The sequence below is a fragment of the Heloderma suspectum genome, chromosome 1 (assembly GCF_057233095.1).
Source record: "Heloderma suspectum isolate Gila_16-S chromosome 1, 16-S_ref, whole genome shotgun sequence".
Taxonomy (NCBI): Eukaryota; Metazoa; Chordata; class Lepidosauria; order Squamata; family Helodermatidae; genus Heloderma; species Heloderma suspectum.
Window position 1 is genome coordinate 43,509,293 of NC_139458.1, and position 23,570 is coordinate 43,532,862.

The window sequence follows — 23,570 nt, forward strand, 5'->3', positions numbered from 1 at the left end:
CTAATACTTCCCAGGATTTGGAAGCTGTGCTTCTATTAATGCTGTCCAAAATAGCATTTGCCATTTTTGCAGCCAAATCACATTGTTGGCTCATATTCAGCTTGTGATCGACACCAATTCCAAGATCCTTCTCACTTGCAGTGTGGTTGAGCCACGTATCCCCCATCTTGTAATTGTGCATTTGGTTTCTTTTTCCTAGGTGCAGAACTTGGCATTTATCCCTATTAAATGTCATTCTGTTGTTTTCTGCCCAGCACTCCAGTCTATCAAGATCACTTTGAATTTTGTTTCTGTCTTCCAAAGTATTAGCTATCCTGCCCAATTGTGTGTCATCTGCAAATTTGATCAGCATTCCCTGTACCTCCTCCTCCAAGTCACTAATAAAAACGTTGAAGAGCACTGGGCCCAGGACTGAGCCCTGCGGTACCCCACTCGTTACCTCTCCCCAGTTTGAGAAGGTCCCATTGATAAGCACTCTTTGAGTCCAATTCTGTAGCCAACTGTGGATTCACCGGATCGTTGTTTCATCTAGCCCACGTTTAGCTAGTTTGCTCATTGGGATATCATGGGGCACTTTGTCGAAAGCTTTGCTGAAGTCGAGGTATATTATGTCTACAGCATTCCCACAGTCCACAAGGGAGGTGACTTGATCAAAAAATGAGATCAGATTTGTCTGGCAGGACTTGTTCTTGACAAATCCATGTTGGCTTCGAGTAATCACTGCATGGTTTTCAAGGTGCTTACAGATGGATTGCTTTATCATCTGCTCCAGAATTTTCCCAGGGATTGATGTCGGGCTGACTGGTCTGACTGACTGTAGTTCCCAGGTTCCCCCTTTTTACCCTTTTTGAAGATAGGGATAACATTAGCCCTCCTCCAGTCATCTGGCACTTCACCCATCCTCCATGATTTCTCAAAGAGAATAGACAATGGTTCTGAGAGTTCGTCTGCCAGGATGCAGTTCATCTGGTCCTATGGATTTGAACTCATTCCAAGTAATTAGGTGTTCCTTGACCATATGCCTATCGATCTCAAGCTGCAATCCTGCCCCTTCAGCCTGTACTTCGCCTTTGCCAGGGCGTCATAGACCCTCTTTTGGGAGAAGACTGAGCCAAAGTAGGAATTGAGTACCTCTGCTTTTTCTTTGTCATCTGTTATCGTTTTGCCATCCTTATTTAATAGCTGAACCACCATTTCTTTCCTCTGTCTTTTACTATGCACGTAGCTGAAGAAAGCCTTTTTGTTTTTAGCATCCCTCACTAACCTCATCTCGTTCTCAGCTTTAGCCTTCCTGACGCCATCCCTGCAATTCTGTGCTACCTGCCTGTATTCTTCCTTTGTTACTTGGCGTTCTTTCCACTTCCTATGTGTGTCCTTTTTTGTTTTCAGGTCATCTCTAAGCTTTTTTTGAAGCCACATTGGCTTCTTCTGTTGTCTTCCACCTTTTCTTCTTGTTGGAATTGTTTGTAATTGTGCCTTGAGAATTTCCTTTTTTAAAAGCTCCCTCCCATCTTGGACTCCTTTTCTCATTAGCATTACTTGCCATGGGACCTTACTGATCATTGTTCTGAGTTTATTAAAATCAACTTTCCTAAAATCCAGGGTACACGTTTGACTACACTCTGCTTTTATTTCCCTTAGAACCAAGAACTCAAGTGCAACATGGTCGCTTTCCCCCAGAGTGCCTGTAACTGCTACTTTATCCACTAAGTCATCTCTGTTGGTTAGAATCAAGTCAAGGATAGCCGATCCTCTAGTTCCTTCCTCTACTTTCTGTAGGAGGAAGTTATCCGCCACACAAGTCAGGAATTTCCTGGAGGGGCCATATTTTGCAGAATTTGTCTCCCAACAAATATCGGGGAAATTGAAGTCCCCCATTACTACTACATCATGCTTCCTTGAAACATTGGCTATTTGCTTTTCAAAAGTTTCATCCTCGTCTTCTCCTTGATTGGGTGGCCGGTAGTAGACTCCGACCACCAGGTTCCTTTTATTCTTTGCTCCATTTATTTTGATCCAGATGCTCTCGATGGGGCTACCAAGCTCATCCTCCTGTATTTCTGTGCAGAGATATGTATTTTTCACATACAGTGCAATCCCACCTCCCTTTCTGTTCCTCCTGTTCTTTCCTCCTGTTCTTTTTGAACAAGTTATATCCTTCAATTGCCATATTCCAGTCATGAGAGTCATCCCACCAAGTCTCAGTTATACCCATCAAGTCATAATTTCCCTCTTGTATTAAGAGTTCAGGTTCGTTCTGTTTGTTTCCCATACTCTGGGCAGTAGTATATAGACATCGAAGACCATGTGCTTCATACTATTAGTGTACAGCAATGGCTGTCATGCAGTAAAACACGTCTGAAATCAATTTCTTACAGGGTGAGGGAAAATGTTCTAATGACGAGACATAGATGGTATGTCACACCACTGAAATTAGCTATATTAGCTATATTGGCGAGACATTGTAGGCTAAAATAGCATGGAACGCATTATACAGCATGAACTGGACAACATGTTCCTCCTGTTACATCATTCTGTTTAGGACCAATAATAGAATTATATATGTTTAAATATTGATTTCTGATATGTTTGCCTGTTTATTGATTGTTTATAAAAATTTCAATAGTAATTTAAAAAAAATTGGCTTGCATCCAGGCTTTGCTTCCGCCAGCAGAAAGAAGGGAGATGACTTTTGCCAATTTCCCCATTACCCCTGCAGCTCCATGCACGCTCTGGAGGCTTGGGGGACCCTCTGGATCAGTGTGGGAGTGGCGCTGGGGGCTCTAGGGGAAGGGGGGCATTACCAGAAGTCATCTCCCCCCTTCCACCATCAGGATGGTGCTCTTTATGTAGTTCTTTACAATAACAGAAGCTCAGCTTTGACATTTGAATATGACTGTCTCTTTCACCACTGTCTCAGCATCACTGTCTGCTGGAATAATTTCAGTTACGGAACAGCAAGATGTATTTCCATTTGTGTACTATCCCCAATCGTGGTGGATTTTTTTCTTTTTAATATTTTGCCTGAATACGTCAGAATAAAAGAGTTGTTTCTTTCCAGGGCTACCGGTACTGGGCTGGGATAGGAGTCCTTCAAAGCTGTGAATCCGCACTCACACATTACCGTCTAGTAGCCAACCATGGTATGTGTGTGTACATTTAGATAGATATTTATTTTCCCATTGCCTAATGCATTTTCTCTGAATTGTGTGTTTTCGAGGTTGATGTCACTATACGGAAGTATGAATAAGGTGGATATCAATATATGGAGATACGCACATTTTATTCTGTTCTTAGTTTGCTTTGAATAGAAATGGCCTTTTACATAAAATGAAGATTGTTCAATTGCTGTTTTAGGCTGGATTTCTCATGTAGTCACTGTTGCAGGTGAACTACCAGTATAAAAGAATATAATCTTTTTTGTAGGCCAGTCTCGTTGAAGAAGTACAGAATTACAAGCTCATGACGTAGTTTCTCTCAACTATTGAAATACCATCTTAATTTAAATGTTGCTTCTGCTTTACTGCCTATTCCTACCACTCAATGTATGGCCCTTGACGGTACTAGAGTCTTCTGTTTAACCACCCTAAGCCAGTGGGGTTCCTGTGGACCCCCAGCTGTTTTAAATATTAGAAAACGTACTTTAGAAAATCTGAACCATTTCATACGCCATATACTTTTTAAAAATATGGGTTAATTTGCCTGAGGTGTTTTGTCTCCTCCTTTCCTTTCTTAAAAAAAATATTACATATAACTTATTAAGCCAGGGGTGAAGAATATTCTTTTCTGTTTAGTGCCACATTCCCTCAGAGTAATCTGTCGAGGGCTGCATGCCAGCAATTGGCAGGGCCATCCTTTTGTGTATACTCACACACGCGCTCGCTCTCTCTCCTCCTCTTATTGAGACAAATGGGAAAGTGAAACTACCAAAGAACTAAGCTAATTGGGGCCCATTCTGCCCCCAGCAACTTCTCAAAATAGAGCAGGGGAAATAATTTCACATTTTTCCTGTATTAATACCACTTGAACAAAGGAGCAGGTTTTTTTTCTGGTTTGCAGCAGCGGTGGCAGTGGAATTGTACATTCCTATGTGTACCAAAAAAATCAGTTGGAATCCAGGAGTAAACAGGAGTAATTTTTGTGAACTGCCCAGAGAGCTTCGGCTATTGGGCGGTATAGAAATGAAATAAATAAATAAACAAACAAACAAACCGTCACCTCAGTAGGAACGTAGGAAACAGCCTTACACTAAGTTAGACCATTGGTCCATTTTGCCAAGGATTGTCTACACTGACTGGCAGCAGCTCTCCACAATGCCAGACAGGATTCTTTCCCATCCCTACCTGGAGCTGCCGGAGATTGAACTTGGGACTTTTTGCATGTGCTGTACCACTGAGATATGGCCTCTCCCCAACTGAATGTCTTATTACCCATACTCAGTAACTTCTGCTCCTGTTCCTTTTCTAATACTACTATATATTTTTGAGGGCCGCTTCACATTGTTTTCTAGATGTACATGTGCAACGTTACATTTGCTGATAAAACTGCAAGTGTATGTCTCATTCAGGTATACTAGTCAGGGCACTTGGATTGTTTACATCTCCCTTCTGATTATACACTTCATGGCCAGTTTGCTACTATGTACTGTGCAGAAGAGCCCTAAATCTGGCTAAATTGGTTCGTCCTATAAGCAGTGTTGTGTTTCTTTTAGGCAATTCTATATGAGTAACTGCTAAATGTTCTTGTCGCCTTCTTTCTCTCTAGTGGCTAGTGACATCTCTCTGACAGGAGGCACAGTGGTGCAGAGAATTCGTCTGCCAGATGAAGTAGAAAATCCAGGAATGGCAAGTGGGATGCTGGAGGAAGATTTGATACAGTATTACCAATTTCTAGCTGAAAAGGGAGATGTTCAAGCACAGGTATAATTAGCTTGCCAACTAGGGTGGGAATTTGGAGAATGGCAATTGCGTACAAGTAAAGGTCTAGAGAAAGCAATAGAGCACATACATCAATATTAACATGTTGGGCATGGTGGGAAAGACTGCAGCATAGCAACTAGACAAATTGGATGCAGTATTGTGAGCCCTCAAGGGAGCTTCAGCCAGAAATGATACATGGCTCCGCAGGGTAGAGAAACAGAGGCACACCTGCCTGTGGTCTATACCACATTTCCAAAATGTGAGCGACTGAGACCAATTTTACTAAAAAGCTTGTTTTTTTCCTTGTACGAAGTGCCATGATTGCTTCCACTCATCATTAGAACTTTGTACTAAACTACTCCTGAGAGAATTAGCACATTGCGCTAGGGATGCATGGCATATTTCAAACAAGCGATGAGAGTTGTGGCCTCCAAAAAATGTAATAAGCAGTAAATTGCTGTTCTTTTAGAAGACAGTGTTGGCCAGCTGTCCCACCACTATATTGCAATCCCTCTAAATACAGACTGTACCCTTCTCACTGTGGTGAACCTGTGCATGTCGTGTCTGCTTCATAGTGCAGACAGGGGCTCACAAAACTGAATGCGTCTTGGTAAGAAACGAGATGTTGGGTATAAGCTGAACCGCCTCAGCCTGACATGCTCAGTGTGCAAGGAATTGTTTTATATGGAGGAGCTTTAAGTCATGCAAGCCCCCACCTAGAGTCTGAAGAAGTAGAACCCAGACCAGGTTCACCACCACTGTGAGTAGTAGCCCTGTACCACTTTGTTCCAGCATGGAAGATGTCTTTGCTTTTTAGAGTATCACTAATTTATTGGTTGTGGCTGACAAGTTATTGTGTTTACCGAAGCAGGGCTATTTCCCCCCTCAAAATGTTTCCTTGAGTTCTTGATTTGCATGTTGCGCCCATATTGCATGTTTATTCTTTCTACTATTGTGTGCCTTCTTTCTGTAGGAAAATATGTGACATGTTTCAATTAATGTTCCAGGTTGGCCTTGGGCAGTTGCATCTGCACGGAGGAAGAGGAGTAGAGCAAAATCATCAGGTAGCCATTATTTTCTATTTTTATAGTGCCATGGAACTGTTTCAGGAAGATAAAATATCAGTGCATTTTGCATATTTTTAAAAAAGTGGAATTGGAAGCACTATCTGTCATATATCCACATTAGGACTTTGATAAGAGGCCTGCAAAAGAATTCCAGTTTTTAGCAGTAAGTTTGAGGTTAGAAAAGTCAAAATAGAAGGAGCCCAATTCCAGTTGATGCACAGCAAATAGCTCTGCTTTTTTATTCTTAAGCAGTTCACGTATGAGATTGTGCTGCTGTCTGGAATTAGAATATTTGTATAATTAATAAACTTCCTCACTTGGCTGTATAAGTAGTGAAACTGACTAAGTACTGCCAAATGTTCAAGATTCTGAGTTCAGACAAGGCAGTAAAAACATTTCCCTGGGGGCTGGGATTATGCAGTGGCCAGGCATAGTTTGGATTCATTACATGCGATACAATGAGATGCTGTTTATATGCTTAAGATACTTATGTACTGCCCTTTATGAAAAATTGATTCCAGGGCAGTTTGCAGTAATACAACAAATAAAATACTACCACAGTAAAAACCAGGTAGTTGAATTCTGAGGTGACAGAATGGACTGTGCAATTTCTTAATATTCCTTTACATGAAAAGCTCCCTGCGAGTAGAAAAGTAGGAGAACAGAAAGGTTATAGCCAGCCCTTTTTCTCCTTACTCTGCTAATTTTCTTCTGAGACAGCTGTTTATGTAGAAGAGTATTTTAAAATGCTGCACCTCCCCTCACATTCCCACCTGCAATCTGAAGCAGTATAGTCCATTTTACTACCTTAGGACTTTACCACCTCATTCTGCGACATATGTAGGCTAGGCCTCCTAGTCTGTTAAAAGAAACTAGCACACTGAATTAACAAGATACAGGAGTGAAGGGTTGCTGTGGTGGTAATAATAGGTAGTCATTAACTACCTGTTAATACGCATTGCCAGAAATACAGGGAGGGAGGAAAATGCCCCCCCCCCCTTGCTGGATACCTCTGGCTACTTGAAGGAAAAGAAAGATGCTTTTTTCACATGCTCCTGCTCTTCCCCACAGGAATGCACTTTGCCCCTTCCATGTGCTCCCCAATATTCTTTTTCTGGCAACACAAACACCTCACGGTTAAACTGTTGAGTAAGATTGCAATGAAGTAGGGTAGAATAGTATCCAATGTGGGCACTGTGTGACTTCAGTCCATACCAGTTCCACAAAATCTTCTAGCGCTTCAAGGGCTATAAAATGTTTGGGTGCCAAAACATGCAAGCAGATAAAGTTTTCCTGATGTGTTATAAGCGTTGGCCAAGAGTCTGTCACAGATGGGCCACTCCTGGTGTTAGAAGTAGAAGCTGGTAATGTTTAATACTTAATTTGTACCCACTGCAACTCCATAATGCATGTAGCAACTGCATGGAAAGCTGGAGTTCCTCATCAGTACAGAAATTTCTGTACCGCCCAATAGCCGAAGCTCTCTGGGCAGTTCACAAATGCAAAATAAACTCATCTTCAGCACACTCAAAAGTAAAGAGGTCTTGGTAGACTGTGATCCGATGCTTTCTACAATATTTCTGATAGATCCAGTGTGTATTAAGGCTGCAATCCTATGCATACTTGCCTTGGAAGTAGGTGCCTTGAACCAAAGTGAGACTTACTTCCAAGTACACCTGCATAGGATTGCACTGCACAAGGTATCCAATAGGGACATTGCCTCATGAAGTTATTCAGGGAAGTGCAGTAATGTACGTGACCTGTGTGAGTAGTTTGAAGGGGTGTTCAGTTTTATGAAATTATTATTGAACACTTAAAGTATTTGTTCTGTTGTATATAATGCATGATTTAATTATAAAATAGAGTTGCTGTGATGGGCAGGTGTTCTGTTTGAAATAGTTGTCATTTTTTTCTCCCTCCCCATCTTCTCTGTAGAGGGCTTTTGAATACTTCAGTCAAGCAGCTGGTGCTGGCAATTCGCATGCAATGGCATTTTTGGGGAAGGTAAAGTATATAATGTTTGGATATTATCTTTTGATTATTATTGAAATCAACTGACTAACTGCTGTGGAAAATAAGATATATCTAAATGAGAACCTGGGTGCATTTAAAAAAAAACTGTTCTCTATTTGGTGTAAGGATGCATCCAAGTGAATCTCATTAATATCCCCAGAAAGGCAGTCCTGCCTTCCTGGGTGGTGGTGATTCACTAGGATGCCTCCATCATACCAAAACAAAATGGACTTTCACAGTAAGTAACCAACATCCCATTTCCTTTTACAAATCTTATGACTTCAAATTTAATTTGGCAGCAGGTTTAAAGTAAGTTTTAATAATAAACTAGGTTAGACTTTGATTAGGTTTTAAATTATCTTTTCCATGTCCAATAAGTAGTTCATAATACTTTTTTAAAATGTAACAGTTCACTTGGAAAACATATACACACTTCAATTCTAATCAATATATTTATGCCGTTAGAAGTGTTGACAAAAACTTCATATGGCAAGCAACCTTTTCAAGAGAGGCATTCTCCCTTGTCTCTCACACAGGGAATGCCTCTTCAAAGATGTCTGCTTTGAACCTATGTTATCATCCAAAAACAAGCTAAGCTAAACCCATGGGTTGTTTAACCCTTAAACAATCCAGCACTCCGAGTTCAGATGACATGCTAAGCAACCTACAGCAGAGCTGATCATGGGTTGGTGAGGAACAGCAGAAGTGGCAGGTGCATTGCAGGCAGCGCATCCACTCTCCTGCTTGTGCACAACAGGCCATGGGTTGTTTAACCCATGGGCTGCCATGTCGTGTGAACTGGCCCTATATCTTTTTTCCTAAATAACCTGCAGTTATCTTTTGTTCTTCCAGATGTATTCTGAAGGAAGTGATATCGTACCTCAAAGCAATGAAACCGCTCTTCATTACTTCAAGAAAGCTGCTGATATGGTATGTTTATTTTAAGAGAGCTATTTAAGGCTCCATGTTATCAAAAGAAGTAAGTTTCAGATCCCAGTCAACCGAGCACAAGAGGCCTTGTGCTGAGGGTATAAAGGTATGAGTGCTAGTTTGAGAGAACAGTTCAGCAGCACTGTAACCTACACTCAGCCTAAGCATTGGCACGGCAGTGAGTAACACTATTCTTGGTGTTGTTACCATGCCATTCATTATAACCCTGCCACGTTAATATCTTTGAGTGTTTAACTTTCCATACCCATTTTCCACAATGATGTTCCATGATTGTAGGATGGATGTACCTACCAGGTGAGAAATACGCCATTTTTCTGAAGAGGGTGCCAGTTCACTAACCAGAGAAGTGCCATCTCCTATTTGTGATGCTTCTGTTTTTAAACATCATGCAACATAATTTACATATGCAGCTTGATCAATGCCTGCCACTATCAAGTGTCTAGCATCAAATTTATCCTAGCTTTCTTCTAAAATTGGAACTGAAGCACAAAGCATATGGATAGGCCAAAACTTGGCATTATGACTCTTTCTGAATGTCTGTGTTCTGTTTAATCCTTGTGAATGTTAGAAGTGCAAAGTGGTGATCTTACATTCCAACTTTTCCCCTTTTTTCAGGGTAATCCAGTAGGGCAAAGTGGTCTAGGAATGGCTTATCTATATGGAAGAGGTGTTCAAGTGGTAAGTCTGCCTGGCACAGTCGCAGTGCTAATCTTATTGTAAAGATCCAGTTATTTGTAAAATAAATGAGATGCACTTGATTTGAAATATTGCAATTTCATTATTTATATAGCTCTATCGGTGTGCATGATGCTTAACAAGGCAATACGTATCTGCCCAGAGAGCTTAATATCTATAATTTACATACAGGAGAAAACAGAGGATGGGAAGGCAGTAGTAAATGGGGGGGGGGGGGAATGTGCACTGTTTCACTTAAAGATACTTCAGCATTACTTTGTATTGTTTTATTGTGTGCTCGTTGGTTTTAATTTTTGTGAACTGCCCAGATTTTGGACGGTATAGAAATGAAATGAAATAAATAAATAAGCCTGCACATGGTGATTAGTGGGTTCCGCTTCACAGAAAAAATGGATTTTGAAAATATGCAAGTATTCTGGGAAGCAGTTCCAACAGTAAGGTCCAGAAAGGGGAAAAGGACTGAGTTCAAGTCAACAGAAGAGCTTTGGATGACTGAGGGTGGCAGAGCTGCAAGAGTGAAGGTCATGGGACAGGGCTGTTTTGAGATATAACAGCAGAGAGCTATGGGGACAGTAGGGCCATGGTGGGCTTTCAAGATAAAGAAGAGGAGCTTCTGCTGAATTCCGGGATGGACAGAGGAAGCCCATGTAAGCTAACTGAGATGACAGGGTCCATATTTAGTATAGCTTTTTCATTTTTATCTCCTAGAATCAATATCCATCAGCATAATGTAGTAATAATCATAAAAGTGTGTTTACGGTTGCTTGTAAATGCGTCTGCAAGCCTTTCAGTGTGGGGTAGAACTCTAGTATTGTAACTGATTCTCCATCACCTGTCTTCCTGCAGAATTATGAGCTAGCACTGAAATATTTCCAGAAGGCAGCTGAACAAGGATGGGTGGATGGACAGCTTCAGCTGGGCTCCATGTATTATAGTAAGTAGCTTCAAGCAGATGTTCAGTATCTACACCATAGGGGCTGCTATGCAAGTCAGTCTCCAATAGGTGGCGATTGCAATGCAAAAGTAATCAATTGTTTAAATTTGATGTGTTGGTTTATTCTTTGTTGTAAATACATATTTTTTAAAAAATTACTTTTTTAGAGTGAATACTTTTTAGCTTTTCACAGACTTCATAAAACATAGGCCAAAAGGTAGATAATAACCTATAAAGCATATAGTGTAGAAAAGTAGATTGGTATCACATTCTTTTTTCCATTGTATTCTTGGTCTTTTTAGCAAATATCCTTGTTAAAGCAGTTTTAAGTGACAGACCTGAGCAGCTCTGTTCAGTGGCTAGAAGGGAAGTAAATCTGATGTTGGGGACAAGCTGCATTTTATTCAAGTTTTTCACAGTCTGGAACTCCCATCACATAATGAATGGGCCCTCTTTTTTTGGTGACCTAAAATCTTGTTTTTGCTAAAGGTTTCAGTCTTGCGTGTACTTACCAGGAAGTAGGTCTTGTTGAACTAGATATAAATTTGGAGTTGGTGTGTTTAAGATTGGGCTGTATGAGGTTAGCCATATTGGTGTGTCAAATGGAAGGCAAGGTAAATGTCTGTATATAGCTGTATACACACAGCTGTATACAGGAATCACTACAATCTTTGAGGGAAGCTCACTTCTTTTAATACCCAGGAAGGTTAATAGTTGTTATACTTCTTCAGAATTGAATGTATTTTCCCATAAAAGTTAAACTATCTTGACAATTTTATAATTAAATACTGCTATTACACTTGGCTGTAATCAAACGTTTGTACTTTTGAATTTAGAGGAGAGAATGCTTATAGGTCAAGTGACCATAGTTCATTCATTTCAGCTGACACTAACCCTCTGCTGTCACTTCTCTATTTGTAGATGGCATCGGTGTTGAGAAAGATTATAAACAGGCCTATAAGTATTTTAATCTGGCTTCCCAAGGAGGCCACATTTTGGCCTTCTATAACCTGGCACAAATGCATGCCACTGCCACTGGAGTAATGCGTTCCTGTCATACTGCTGTTGAGGTAAGACTGCACTCCTTTTCTAGGTTTGTGTATAAGCACTCAGAGCAAAGTGTTGCATAGCAGCATACTTGGTAACAAAAGTCATTGCAGGTACAGTCAAGCAGCAGTTCTGTACACATGGAGTTGAACTTGCTTTAATTGAGTCCTGAGTGCCATGTATTAAAACTATTCTTGAAATACAGACAGGTTTGGGTTATATATATATGAGCCATACTCATGCTTTGAGTAAGTAAAATGGAACGGCTTTAATTTCAGTGTACTCAGTTAAATACTGCTGTAGGACTTAACAGAGGTTATTCTTTACAAACCAATGTGATACCTAATATGAAGAAGGCAATATTGCTGGTGCTCGGAGTAAAGTACAACCAAGAGAAAGAACAGACAACTCAGTCCTTAAATGTTCAATCTACTGTGAAAACATGAATGAGCCCAAGTTAAGCATTTTCCCCTAGAGACGAAGAGTTCTAAGACTAACTGAAGAGCAACAAAATGTTTTTATAAAGCAGAAGGGTTGTATCCCATGGTGCCTGTCTGCCAACAGAATGGATAACACTAGTGGAATGGATGCCCTTTTCCCGTTGTAGCGCCCCATGCACTTTCCAGATCTGCTCCAGAAACTTGGGTGACCATCCAGAGCAAATTCAGGGCTGCGTAGAGTAGGAGGGGAAGGTAAAGATCCATTGCACCAGCAGACATCTGCTCATGTAACATGGATGTAGCCTGAAGTATTTAAAGTAAAACCTGGTAGGAACTTGCGCAATAAGCAAATTCATGAAGATGTTTTGTCATATCTTTGTCTAGTGGTTTGTCACTCTCATTCATTCTTGCATCCTTGTTGAATGGCTGTGCACCTTAATGCCCTTTTTAATATCCCTGTGGTGTCTTCTAAAACAATTGAAAGGTCTGTAGGAACATCTGATTGTATCTCCTGAATGTATTTTAAATGGTTAAGTAAAGTTACAACTGTTTCGTGTTTCTTTTCTCTGCAGCTATTTAAGAATGTATGCGAACGGGGTCGTTGGTCTGAGAGGCTTATGACTGCCTACAATAGCTATAAAGATGGTGATACAAATTCTGCTGTTGTTCAATATCTCCTCTTGGCAGAGCAAGGTTATGAGGTTGCACAGAGCAACTCTGCCTTCATTCTTGATCAAAGTAAGGGATTAGACAACGACTTACATAAAGTACTAGCTGGGTGCAGGTTACCTACAATCAGTGCTTTTTAGCATACAAGCCAACCTCATTTTTAATTATATGCTTCTGGGAGTTAAAAAAAAAAAAAAAAAAAGCTGACCTGAAGTAGCAAGATTCTTGATAAGCCATTTGTATAACTTTATTCCAAGGTAAATGTTATTCATGCCAAAGGCCATGACAAATACATACAGAAATAAATCAATACAATAATACACAATCAAAATTTCAGACTCTGCATCAAAGCAGCAATACAACAATGGGGCCGATTACCTAGGGAGGTGGTGGGCTCTCCCACACTGGAGGCGTTCAAGATGAGGCTGGACAGCCATCTGTCGGGGATGCTCTGGCTTGGATTCCTGCATTGAGCAGGGGGTTGGACTCAGTGGCCTTGTAGGCCCCTTCCAACCCTACTATTCTATGATTCTATGAATAGATTACAGAGGTAGAGAAACAGGCTTTAATACAAATTAAATCTCTTATCTCCATAGCATTTTGCACCATTTTTCTAGCTCACTTTCTGATATTCCTTGCTGCCAAAGCAAAAAGAGCCACTTTGTGTGTTACCTCGGTATTAGTATTACTCCAGAGAAATAACTTGATTCTGTTTAACTTGCATTCCACAATGGATAAAAATATAAAATGGAAATGTTCCCTCCTCCACCCCAAAACAAGTCCAGGCTGAGACCTTGCACTGCATTGCTTCACAGATCCTCAGGAAAACAATGTGTTGCAACCTGAGGTGGTCACAATGCACACCTCCCACATGCTCTTACTTGTTGGAATTTAATGAATAGGTAATGTGCTTTGCATTGATCTTGGGCAATGTGGCGCAGAGGGACAGAAGTTAGTATTAAGATGAATTTTGTTGAATGTAGGTAATCCTTTGAGATGCTTGCAGCTATTTTCACCAACGCATTATTGTCACTCTTAAAGTTCAGACTTCCTACTGAAAACTGTTGTAGGCCCTGTGTGTGTGTTCATCACCTTGGCACTCAGTTCTAGGGTTTCTGCTGACCTAAATGCAAAGTGACCTACAGGGAGAGGTGTTTGCCTACTTCTTCCTGGCTTGGAGTATACGAGGGGGCTTTAGCCTTCCCCTCATAGGATTGCTTTCCATCCAGGGGTATCTTTGTTTTATATTTAAGCACCTTGTTGTGTATCTCAATCTGCCAGATGCAGTGAGAAGGGGGAGGGGGTCTAGCACAATGAGCAAGATGGGTTAGATCTCCCCCACATTTGATCATCTGAGTAGAGCACAGCAGCAGGAAAACAATCCTATGAAGGAAAATGTAAACCATAAATCCACCTTCTGTGCTTTCATTTGGGACTGTCAGATCTACAGCCCCCAGGCTTTGCTAGGCATGATCCACTTACCACTGTGACCTCTCATCTGATGTGCTTAGCTGCAAGTTGTGGGGAGGGGTTGTAGAGTGAATTATGGAAGCCATTTTGGCTTCCCTGATTCCCTCAGTGGAGCAGAACTAGGTGGTTCTGCCCATCCCTATTCCCAGTGTAGCTGAGCACAGAAACCTCTACATGGGTCCTATGGTACTTATATTTTAGGAAATTAAGACACAAGTCATACCTAATTCTCCCAACTTCTATTGTAACTCTGCAGAAGAGGCCAGCATAATAGAAGAGAATGAGACTTATCCTAGAGCCTTACTACACTGGAATAGAGCTGCCTCTCAAGGTCAGTAACACCTGAAATTATCCTGGTCCATAAGAAGTAACGCACATGATGAGTTCTTACAAGAGATGCCTGATTGGACTGGTAAAGAAAGGAGAGGCCCTTATTGTTTCTGTGCCTGTTCAATTGTTGGAAGCAGCTCATGTTAGCAATGTGCCAGATCCTTTATAGATAGGCAAATGTCTTGCTTTGTGCCTCTTGAATCCTTTCTTTGCCCACACTCCTGCACTAACTACAGCAGAATACAGGCAGATCTAAGAGAGCATGTGTACTAGAGGGGTGAACTGTTTCTAGGTCTGCTTCTGCTGCAGTGTACTTGCTGCCCACTTGATCCATTGTTCAGTAGGTGATGTAGTCAACTTGGGTCTCAAATTTAGTAATTTCTGAAGTGGCTTTTCAAAGTAACTTCTCCGAAAAGCTACCTTATTCTTTCAGTGCTTTTGCATAATGGGGAGTGGGGCACACATGTTCACCACAACACTGTAGACTCAAATTCTGTCCATAATGCAAGTAAATCTTGTGCTGAAATTAAATTCCCTCTATAATTATGGAGCGTCTTGAAATAAGCTGAAAGGCATATGCAGTATAGCCCACATTTGCATAGATGATGTTTTTTTTTGTAATAGGTTACACTGTTGCTAGACTGAAACTTGGCGATTATCATTTCTATGGTTTTGGCACCGAAGTTGATTATGAAACTGCATTTATTCACTACCGCCTAGCAACAGAGCAGCAACACAGTGCACAAGCCATGTTCAACCTAGGGTATATGCATGAGAAAGGCCTTGGCATCAAGCAGGTAAGCACAGTTTGAGACACAGTGATTGTAAGTTTGCTGCAGCATCCACCCTAGAAGGCTGTAGAAATCTCTTGCCTTCTAGCAAGAATAGACTATAGGCGATATTCCCTATATCCTACAGCTTGCAATCTTTCTGAATAGAGATAAGGGATCCATTAATCAAAATTGCTTTAATTTAATGCAAGATGGTACTGATGGCCAACAGCTAAAGTCATATTGGTGAAGCCTCTGAAGATATTTGAAGACATAATTTCCAAAGCTCCTGTTAACCTTTTCTCATGCAGTATTGATGAGATGTACCTATCTGGAACTAATCCATTTAAATCATTCTTGTGAAATAAATAGATTGGGAACGGGGTGGGGGGGGATAATCTTTCTGCTGTTGCTTAGAAGTCAGCATTGACAAGGTCAGATTAACTCCTTTTTTCCTTGGACAAATAGATTTTAACATACTGTATGTTCATTGCAGGATATTCACCTTGCAAAACGCTTCTATGACATGGCAGCTGATGCCAGTCCTGATGCTCAAGTCCCTGTCTTCCTTGCACTCTGCAAACTAGGAATCATTTATGCCTTCCAGTACATGCAAGAAACCAATGTAAGTAATGTGAAGGAAAACAATGATACAGGAAAAGAATGATACTGCAGGTATCGTAAAGGTGGTGCATTCTTGGTCACAGTTATCCCTCTTCCCCATCTTCTATGAGACTGACTTGGATGGCTTGAAATATAAATATATCATGTGAAACACCTTTAAGGAGCAGGAACATTTGTCTGTAGATAGACCAGTTTCTGGTAGCATTGGGCTTTCAGGTGAGAGGTTAATGTTTTGTGCTTGTTCTTTATTCCACTTCCATTGTAATGGCATTTATATTTCTTAATACTTTTGATATCTCACCCCTATTTGGCTAGAGAGGTAGGCTGTGTACAGAATTGACCAGTTGTACAGTTATTGCCCCTGTTGTGGTGCATAGCACACTCTAGAAATGTGGTGATTGATCATAGGTTTTTAGTGAGTAATTGTCAAGGGCTCCTTGGAGGCCTCTCTCAGTCTAATCCAGTAGCCAAGTCCAGACACAGACAAATGGATTCTCTTCAAAGCTTTATTCCTCTTTTACAACTTAACAACTATACCGTTAGCAACTAGATATGAGCAGCAGAGTACCTATGCCCTAAGTTGGAACAGTTGGTCCCCGTTTGAAAGGGAATTACTGGCAGACCCCTGAACTTAAGGACTAGGGAGAGTCCCTCCCCTTTTCCCTTGGATCCTCTGGGCGCAGCCGTTGTTTGCATGCCAACCGGGCACTACGCCTCCTTTCTGCGCCCTCCATTTGGCGCCGCTCCCTGCGTCGGCGTCGAACGTCCACCAAGTCTACTTCCCGCGCTCTGTCACTCCCTGGACTGCTATCTAAGCTAGGAATGCTGGTGGGAGGAATCTCCGTCAGCTGTTGACCCTGGGAAAGAGGAGCGCGCTCCTCTCCCAGAAGCGACTGCTCTTCCTCAGAATCAGAACTACTCTGGGATTCTATGGGCTCAGTGTCCACCCTGACAGTAATCCAGCTTCTGTTTCCATATGATCCATATCCATTTGGAGAGTCCTCTAAATTTGTTGGATGATATATTTCACTATTGCTGAGCCTTGCAGGTCTAGAGACTGTTCTGTGTGATTCAGCATGGTTATCACACCTCAGTCACTCTGGGATGACTTAAAACTCAAAAGCAAGTTTAGGCCAGCCAGAAGTGGGCTTAGCTTGGGGAGCTGCCTTCACTTATCTTCTTTCCACACCAAATCCCATTTCATACCAAGCAACTAGAGGCCCTCATGGATCTAGCCAAGAGCCCATCTGGTCCAGTGTTCTGCCACCATAGCCAACCAGATGCCTCCAGGAAATCCACAGGCAGAGAAGGAAGGCAATAGCCATCCCATGCTGTTGTCCCTCAGCAACTGGTATTCAGTGGCATTCCTCCTCTGACAATGGATATACCACACAGCCATCATGGCTAATAGCCAGATGTCTAAGTGATTCTTAGGCTGTACAGCTATCAAAGGGGAAGAGGCTGACAAAATAACACTGCTTTTTTCTGGTTTGCTTCAACTGTTAGCATTCCCATCAGATGAGAGCTCTGGCTTGGCTGTCAATAACTTATTTTCGGATAGGCCTGGGTTGTTACTTTTTCGCCTCTTAGAGATGGGCCTGCACAGTTGTCTTACATCCTAACAACATGAGATCGTGGTTCTGGTAGCTGAAACTTTGGTACTTTCATCCAAACACCCTTCAGAGCGGTCATTTTGAGATTTCATCCTCTTACAGAAGTGCAGGGGAGAAGTGCTCCTATGACTGAACATAGCTGCTGTGTTCTAGTTCGTTCTCTCTCTCTCTCTCTCTCTCTCTCTCTCTCTCTCTCTGTGTGTGTGTGTGTGTGTGTGTGTGGTGGGGATAGGGAGGAGAGAGAGAGATTAGCCTCCCTTCAAATGAGCATGATTTTTTTGCTGCATCTTGCCGTTATTTCTGTGGCCCAAAGGTGAGTTTGAGCAATAATAGATTTTGAAGACATTGAAATTTCTATATATGGCTGTAGGATCTGGCTGGGAAGAGAGATGTTTGCTGTGCCTGTTCCATAGAATCAGTGAGGAAAAAACAAACCCGCTGTCTAGTCAGAATGGACGTGGGCATGTGCATTGAAGGCCAAGTGAGGAACAGCAAGCAGGCAGAGGAGTAGCACAGGCATGGGAGATAATTTTAGTGACTTCTTTAAAAATAAATCAAGCAGTCTGGCACAGAGGGGAGCAGATAGTGTGACAGGCACAATGGCACCCATGAGCACCATATAGGAGACCCCAGAAATAAGGTATAAATGTAGAACTTCTATGGTAGCCTGGGTTGCTCCACAGCAAGATTGCTATAGATGGGTTATCCCATCAAATATGCTAGCCTTACCATTCAAGAAGATGCGTTTGATTTGTTCATGTTGTAAGGGACAGGAAGCTGCTGAAATTGTGGGCAACCTCTTAAGCAGCATGGTTACACTGTTGAAAACTGGTTTTTCCATCTAGATTTTTTTTAAAAAATGTCTGTCTTTGTTTAGATCAAAGAGGTATTTTCACATCTTGACATGGACCAGCTTTTGGGACCTGAGTGGGACCTTTACCTGATGACCATCATTGCTTTGCTTTTGGGCACAGTTATAGCTTACAGGCAGAGGCAGCATCAGGCAATCCCCCGGCCGGCAGGGCCACGGCCAGCTGTGCCTCCCCAAGAGCCTCCCCCAGAACATCAGCCACCGCAATAGCAGAAGTATGAGTCTCAATGAAGTGAACTGGATTTCTCAGCTGGGACTGCTCGTGTGATTTTATGACACCCGATCAAATGGCCACATCTGCAAGAGAGACACAAAAAAAGCATTGCATTCTGAAAGCCGTTTAGAACTATGCCTTTTTTTCAGGGATATGCATCTTTCTTCAAGATGGAGTTGAATGTTATTTCAGTGCCAATGGAATAACAAAACAGTTTTTTGTGAAACACAAGTGTGCTACTTCAAAAGTGATGCCTGCTGTATCCAGATTATTCAGTGCCCTTTTCAATTTGCCTCCTGGTCGTTCAGATGTTCTTTCTGGTGTAAGTCGGCCTACACAGAAAGGAAAACATTGTGAGGCTTAATAGAAGAAAACCAGACCTTTGCCCTTCTAAGTAAAAGGCAGCGCTCCTTTCATTGTGTGTTTGGCATTGTGATAAATTTGATTTACTTTCGGATTCTCCCAGTTGTTTCTAAAGCCATCTTAATCCCTTAAAAGTATTTTCCACCTTTGAGCGTTTGTTTGGATGCTTTAACTTGGATATACCAGTCATAAGAAGCAGATAATGACTACTGGTAAATATGATGACTAGACAACTAATTCTCCATGATCTGTACATATCCTCCCCAATACATACTCTTTTCTTAGTAACAGAATTTAGAAATATGAGTTGCACTTGTAAAACGAAAATATAATTTAACAAAACCCTCCATTATGTTCACAGAATTTAATTTTCTTTAAATGATGCAAACTCAAGAGCCTGTCTGTAACTTGTAAGATTTTTTCCCAAATATGCAAGGCAGGTTGTTTAATTTTCCCTTTTTTATTGTTCCACAAATATGCCAAGGTTAGCCAAACAGTGGGCTGGAAAAAGAACCAGTGTTAATTAACCTCAGAAGGCTTCTTTATGGCAGTCTTTTTTTAATGGCATTTTCTTATGCTGGTTTGCTTTTCAGTCCATCATGAAAGAGTTCTAATGAGCCAGATTATCTTAACATAGCATCATAGTGGTAAAGGATTGTGCAGTTGTGAGTTATTGATGTAACTGCAATGTACATATCTCTAAAATACATAAACTCCAGTTTTTTGTTGCACATGCTATCTGGGGTACCAAGCACCAAATTTGCATATACTAGACTACTCTAAAGATATGGTTAATGACCGCCCCGAGATTTAGACTATGCTGGTCTGACAGTACAACTCCCTGGGCCAGTCATGATCTGGCTAAATCTGGCATCTGATTTTTAAGGTCCTTGGGGATGGGGTGGATGCAGTACCTTATTGTGGGTTCTTGTTTTTTTTAACTGATTATCCTTTTTGCATAAGTTATTATACAAAGTAAAGACACAAGGATAACTTTCTGGCTAAAGACCAAAACAGAAACATGTTCCTTTTCTACTGCTACAGTAGCAAATACAGATGTCTGTTCCTAGAGCATCATTATATAAGCTGTCAGTACTCTTGAAAGCAATGTTGTATTTGAATGCTGCATGCAGCATATCTTTGAACAGCAACAGCTTTTCTTAGTAGGTAAGCATTTGATTTATGTTTGGAGCAGCAAGGGCCTCCTTAAAATGGGGGAGGGGCAAAGAGATACTCTTTGGCTCTGAAATGTAAGGATATTGTTGAGCAAGACTGTCTTACTACTAAGTTGTCCCAGAATCTGTGGGAAGGGCTTCTAGCAGCAGGGCATTTTGTGGCTTAATGACAGTATTATAAAGACAGACAACCTTGTAAGTAGTTTTAGAGCTTTTCTTCAAAATTGCACGCATTAGATAAGGAGATATAAAAATCTCTTACTATGAATAAAAAGTTCCCAGAAGTTTGACGAAAACAAAATGGTGTAATTGAAATTCTACATGTAGGCTGAAATTCAAAGGAGCAATATGTGTATCAGGGAGAGATTTCTTTGACATTTTGGTAGCTCTCACAGTCCTAGAGGCAAGGCACTGCATTAGCAAACAGCTTGCCTCTTCGGCCTTACAATTGAGAAAATGTTCAAGATTCCATTTGTGGTGGTCTCCTTATGTATGCATGTATGCAACTTTTGTTAACTGCTGTAACTGCTGTAGATTGAAATCCTTAATTTCAGTGAGATCTAGCATCCTTAATTTCAGTGAAATGTAAACTGTGATACAATTGTTATTGTTGCATTGAAATCAGACTTCACTTTCTCTGGATGACAGCTAGTAACTACATTAGTTCTTCAGAATATTCATGCATTTCCAAAGCCTTTCCCCCTCTGATATTACATTTAATTCCTACTGTGGATATGTTTTAAAGAATTGCTATTTGCACCCCTTCAAAGCTTGTTTTCATTCATTGGAAGAACATAATCATTGGTTCTATCTGTTTAATCTCTACCTAATGATGTAGCAGCCATAGTCCCCTTACCCACATCTATACTAAACTTTGGGGAAATAAGCAGACCAACTTATTTTCCCACTTTTGAATTACATTCCTCTTAAAAATGCAAGATAAGCAATAAGTGTGTCTCCTCTTGGGTTTTACCATTGCTTAATCTATTTAAATAGTATCCATTTGGATATGATATAGCTTATACGAGGTTACATGGAAAAACATCAAGCTAACTCAGGGATTTAAGGATGATGAGTAGGTCTTTTATGTTACCTGCCTAAAATACAGTATCTTTGAACATCCTCTTCTATTCAGAATAAAACGTTTAAAATTTAAATTAAGGCTAGCAATTACCAGAATAAAACTGCTTGTGTTCAGTTGGTGATAGGAAAATAGGCTTTGACTTTTGAAAAACCTTGCTGTGGGTATGAATTCAGGAGAGACACCTTGTTAGAAAAACTAGAGGGAAGGATGGGTTTACATTACCTAAGCTAAATGGATTACTTGACATGAATCAAATTGTGACTCTAATTGAAAAGCATTCCCTAAGTGGAGACTGTAATTAAAAGTTGTCTTCATAAAACAAAAAAGTCAGATACTTTTGTCCAAGATGGATTAGAACATAAAGGACTTGGCTAAGGATTTGCTGAAACTTCTCTATTTCTAATCAATCTCTTTTCTGAAAGTTACCACTGTGCCAGATGTTGTGAACATGAACAGCAGCATGTTTCAGAATATAATTATATACAGTTTGATGAACTTTGCATACTGTGTAAGTAGTACTATCCATATATATGCAGGAAGTTGTCCTGAGGCTTGCACATAGAGAAGAGACAGTGTTTGAGTGAAGAGTTTACTCAAGTCTTAAAAATCACTAAACCAGGAATAAATACTTAAAATAACAGAGGATGTTTCCTCACAAATCTGTGTTGAAGCTCCTCGTTTCTGCCTTCCTCTTCTTGGTTGCCCTCACAGATGCATCTTAATCTGTTTTCTATAATGTGGTTGTGTGTGAAATATTTCACTCTGTTATGAACATCCTTAGGGGAATAAAGTAGGGTGCGGGAGCTGACCTTGCCTTTAAGAGAGAATTCTAGTGAATGCATTGCTTTCCCTAGAGGGGATGAGAGAATTGAAGGGAAGTTCAAGGTTTTTTTCCATGTTTTAACAAGCCAAACAAATGTACAGCACCCACTCCAACTAAAAGTAATCATCACTGTTGGTCCCAGTTTGGTTTTTCTGTTACACTAGGTGGGTTAAATAAATCCTCACTGAAACCAATGGAACAAACAACTTGTGATAGACGTCATGAGGCTGAGCATGATGTAAAAATAAAAAATGGAGAGCACATAGTGTTCTGAGCAATTGCTGTTGTGCATGAACAGTTACTAGCACTTGTGTGTGCAACGCTGTGTCATGTACTCCCAGGTCACAGATCCCTGATGCAACTGACTGGTTCCAGTTGTTTCAGTGGAACCAAGGTTGCAATCCTGTGAACACTTCGCTGGGTGTATGCCCCATTGAAGGTAGCGGGACTTAATTCCAAATAAACATGCATAGGATCAGGCTGCAAGTCACTGCTGGCTGAATCTGGATTGGGGCCAGACCTTATACCATATTTAAAACCCACATGCCCAGAAGGATAGAAGGTTACTTCTACCACTTCTTTAATATTTGAAATTGAGCATGATAAACAGAATCTTAATAGATTTTTTTTAAGGTTTAGTATGATTTGAGAGCTGCAACTGAATGCATACAGTTGGAGAGGGCTAGTGAGAAGAGTCCTTTTGTCTCATGTTGGCCTAAGTCGCTAGGAGTGTATAAGAGGTTTTGTAAATTTTCTTTTGTATTTAAGATGATGCAGTATAAAGGCTGGAAAAGTGTAATATAACTATGTAAACAAATCCTGTTAATAGAAAGATGTACAGATTCATTTTGTACTATATCTTGTTGAATAAAGATGCCACTTTTGTGATTGGCCTGTAATGCTGTAAGAGGACTTGTTTCTTTCTTAAATTCAAAAAGAGCTGGTATTTCTGAAAAACTGTGGCCCACCCAGCTGAACTAATTCTCACCTTTCAAATTTAACACTGACTCTTCTTTTTGAGTGCAGTTCAATACTTGCAGTCCCTCTGAGTTGAAGTAAATATGCATAGGATTTCAGCTTCTACTCACCTACCTGAGAGTAAGTCTCATTTGATTCAGTGGGGCTTCCTTTTTAGTAGATACCTATAGGATTCCACTGTTGGACTCCTAACCATCGGGGTGCAGGGGGGAGACATATCTTCTGCATGTACCCTCAGTGTGTCTGATTCTCATGATTGCTTTCTCTCCTCTGAAGTGTCTTCTTCCTTATGAACACATTGAAGCTATGCTGAGCTTCTAGGAAGGTGGGGGCACAAAGAGCCTGGTGGGCCTGTAGTCATTTTTTCCCTTGCAGGTATATAAGGGAAAATGGACAGGCATTATTAATTGCTTAGTAAGAAGTAAAGCTGCTTTTGGCTGTCAGTGTTCCAGTCAATGACTGATGAATATATTGAATATATTGTGTAGTTGTATAAAAATTACTTATGTAGAAGATTTA

The 23,570-nt window shown here is 40.8% G+C and overlaps 1 protein-coding gene across 1 annotated transcript in view; it reads left to right on the forward strand.

The window, feature by feature from the left end:
- Positions 1-22,972, forward strand: part of SEL1L (SEL1L adaptor subunit of SYVN1 ubiquitin ligase) — a 40,265-nt gene extending 17,293 nt beyond the window's left edge. Inside the window, exons 9-21 of the mRNA XM_084841290.1 lie at positions 3,062-3,143; positions 4,765-4,919; positions 5,927-5,983; positions 7,922-7,990; positions 8,852-8,929; positions 9,566-9,628; positions 10,493-10,580; positions 11,502-11,650; positions 12,640-12,805; positions 14,463-14,537; positions 15,161-15,333; positions 15,803-15,931; positions 18,421-22,972. Coding sequence (XP_084697416.1) covers positions 3,062-3,143; positions 4,765-4,919; positions 5,927-5,983; positions 7,922-7,990; positions 8,852-8,929; positions 9,566-9,628; positions 10,493-10,580; positions 11,502-11,650; positions 12,640-12,805; positions 14,463-14,537; positions 15,161-15,333; positions 15,803-15,931; positions 18,421-18,624 — 1,488 coding nt within the window. The 3' untranslated portion in view covers positions 18,625-22,972. The remainder of the gene's footprint in view (positions 1-3,061; positions 3,144-4,764; positions 4,920-5,926; positions 5,984-7,921; positions 7,991-8,851; positions 8,930-9,565; positions 9,629-10,492; positions 10,581-11,501; positions 11,651-12,639; positions 12,806-14,462; positions 14,538-15,160; positions 15,334-15,802; positions 15,932-18,420) is intronic.
- The last annotated feature ends 598 nt before the right edge of the window (positions 22,973-23,570 follow it).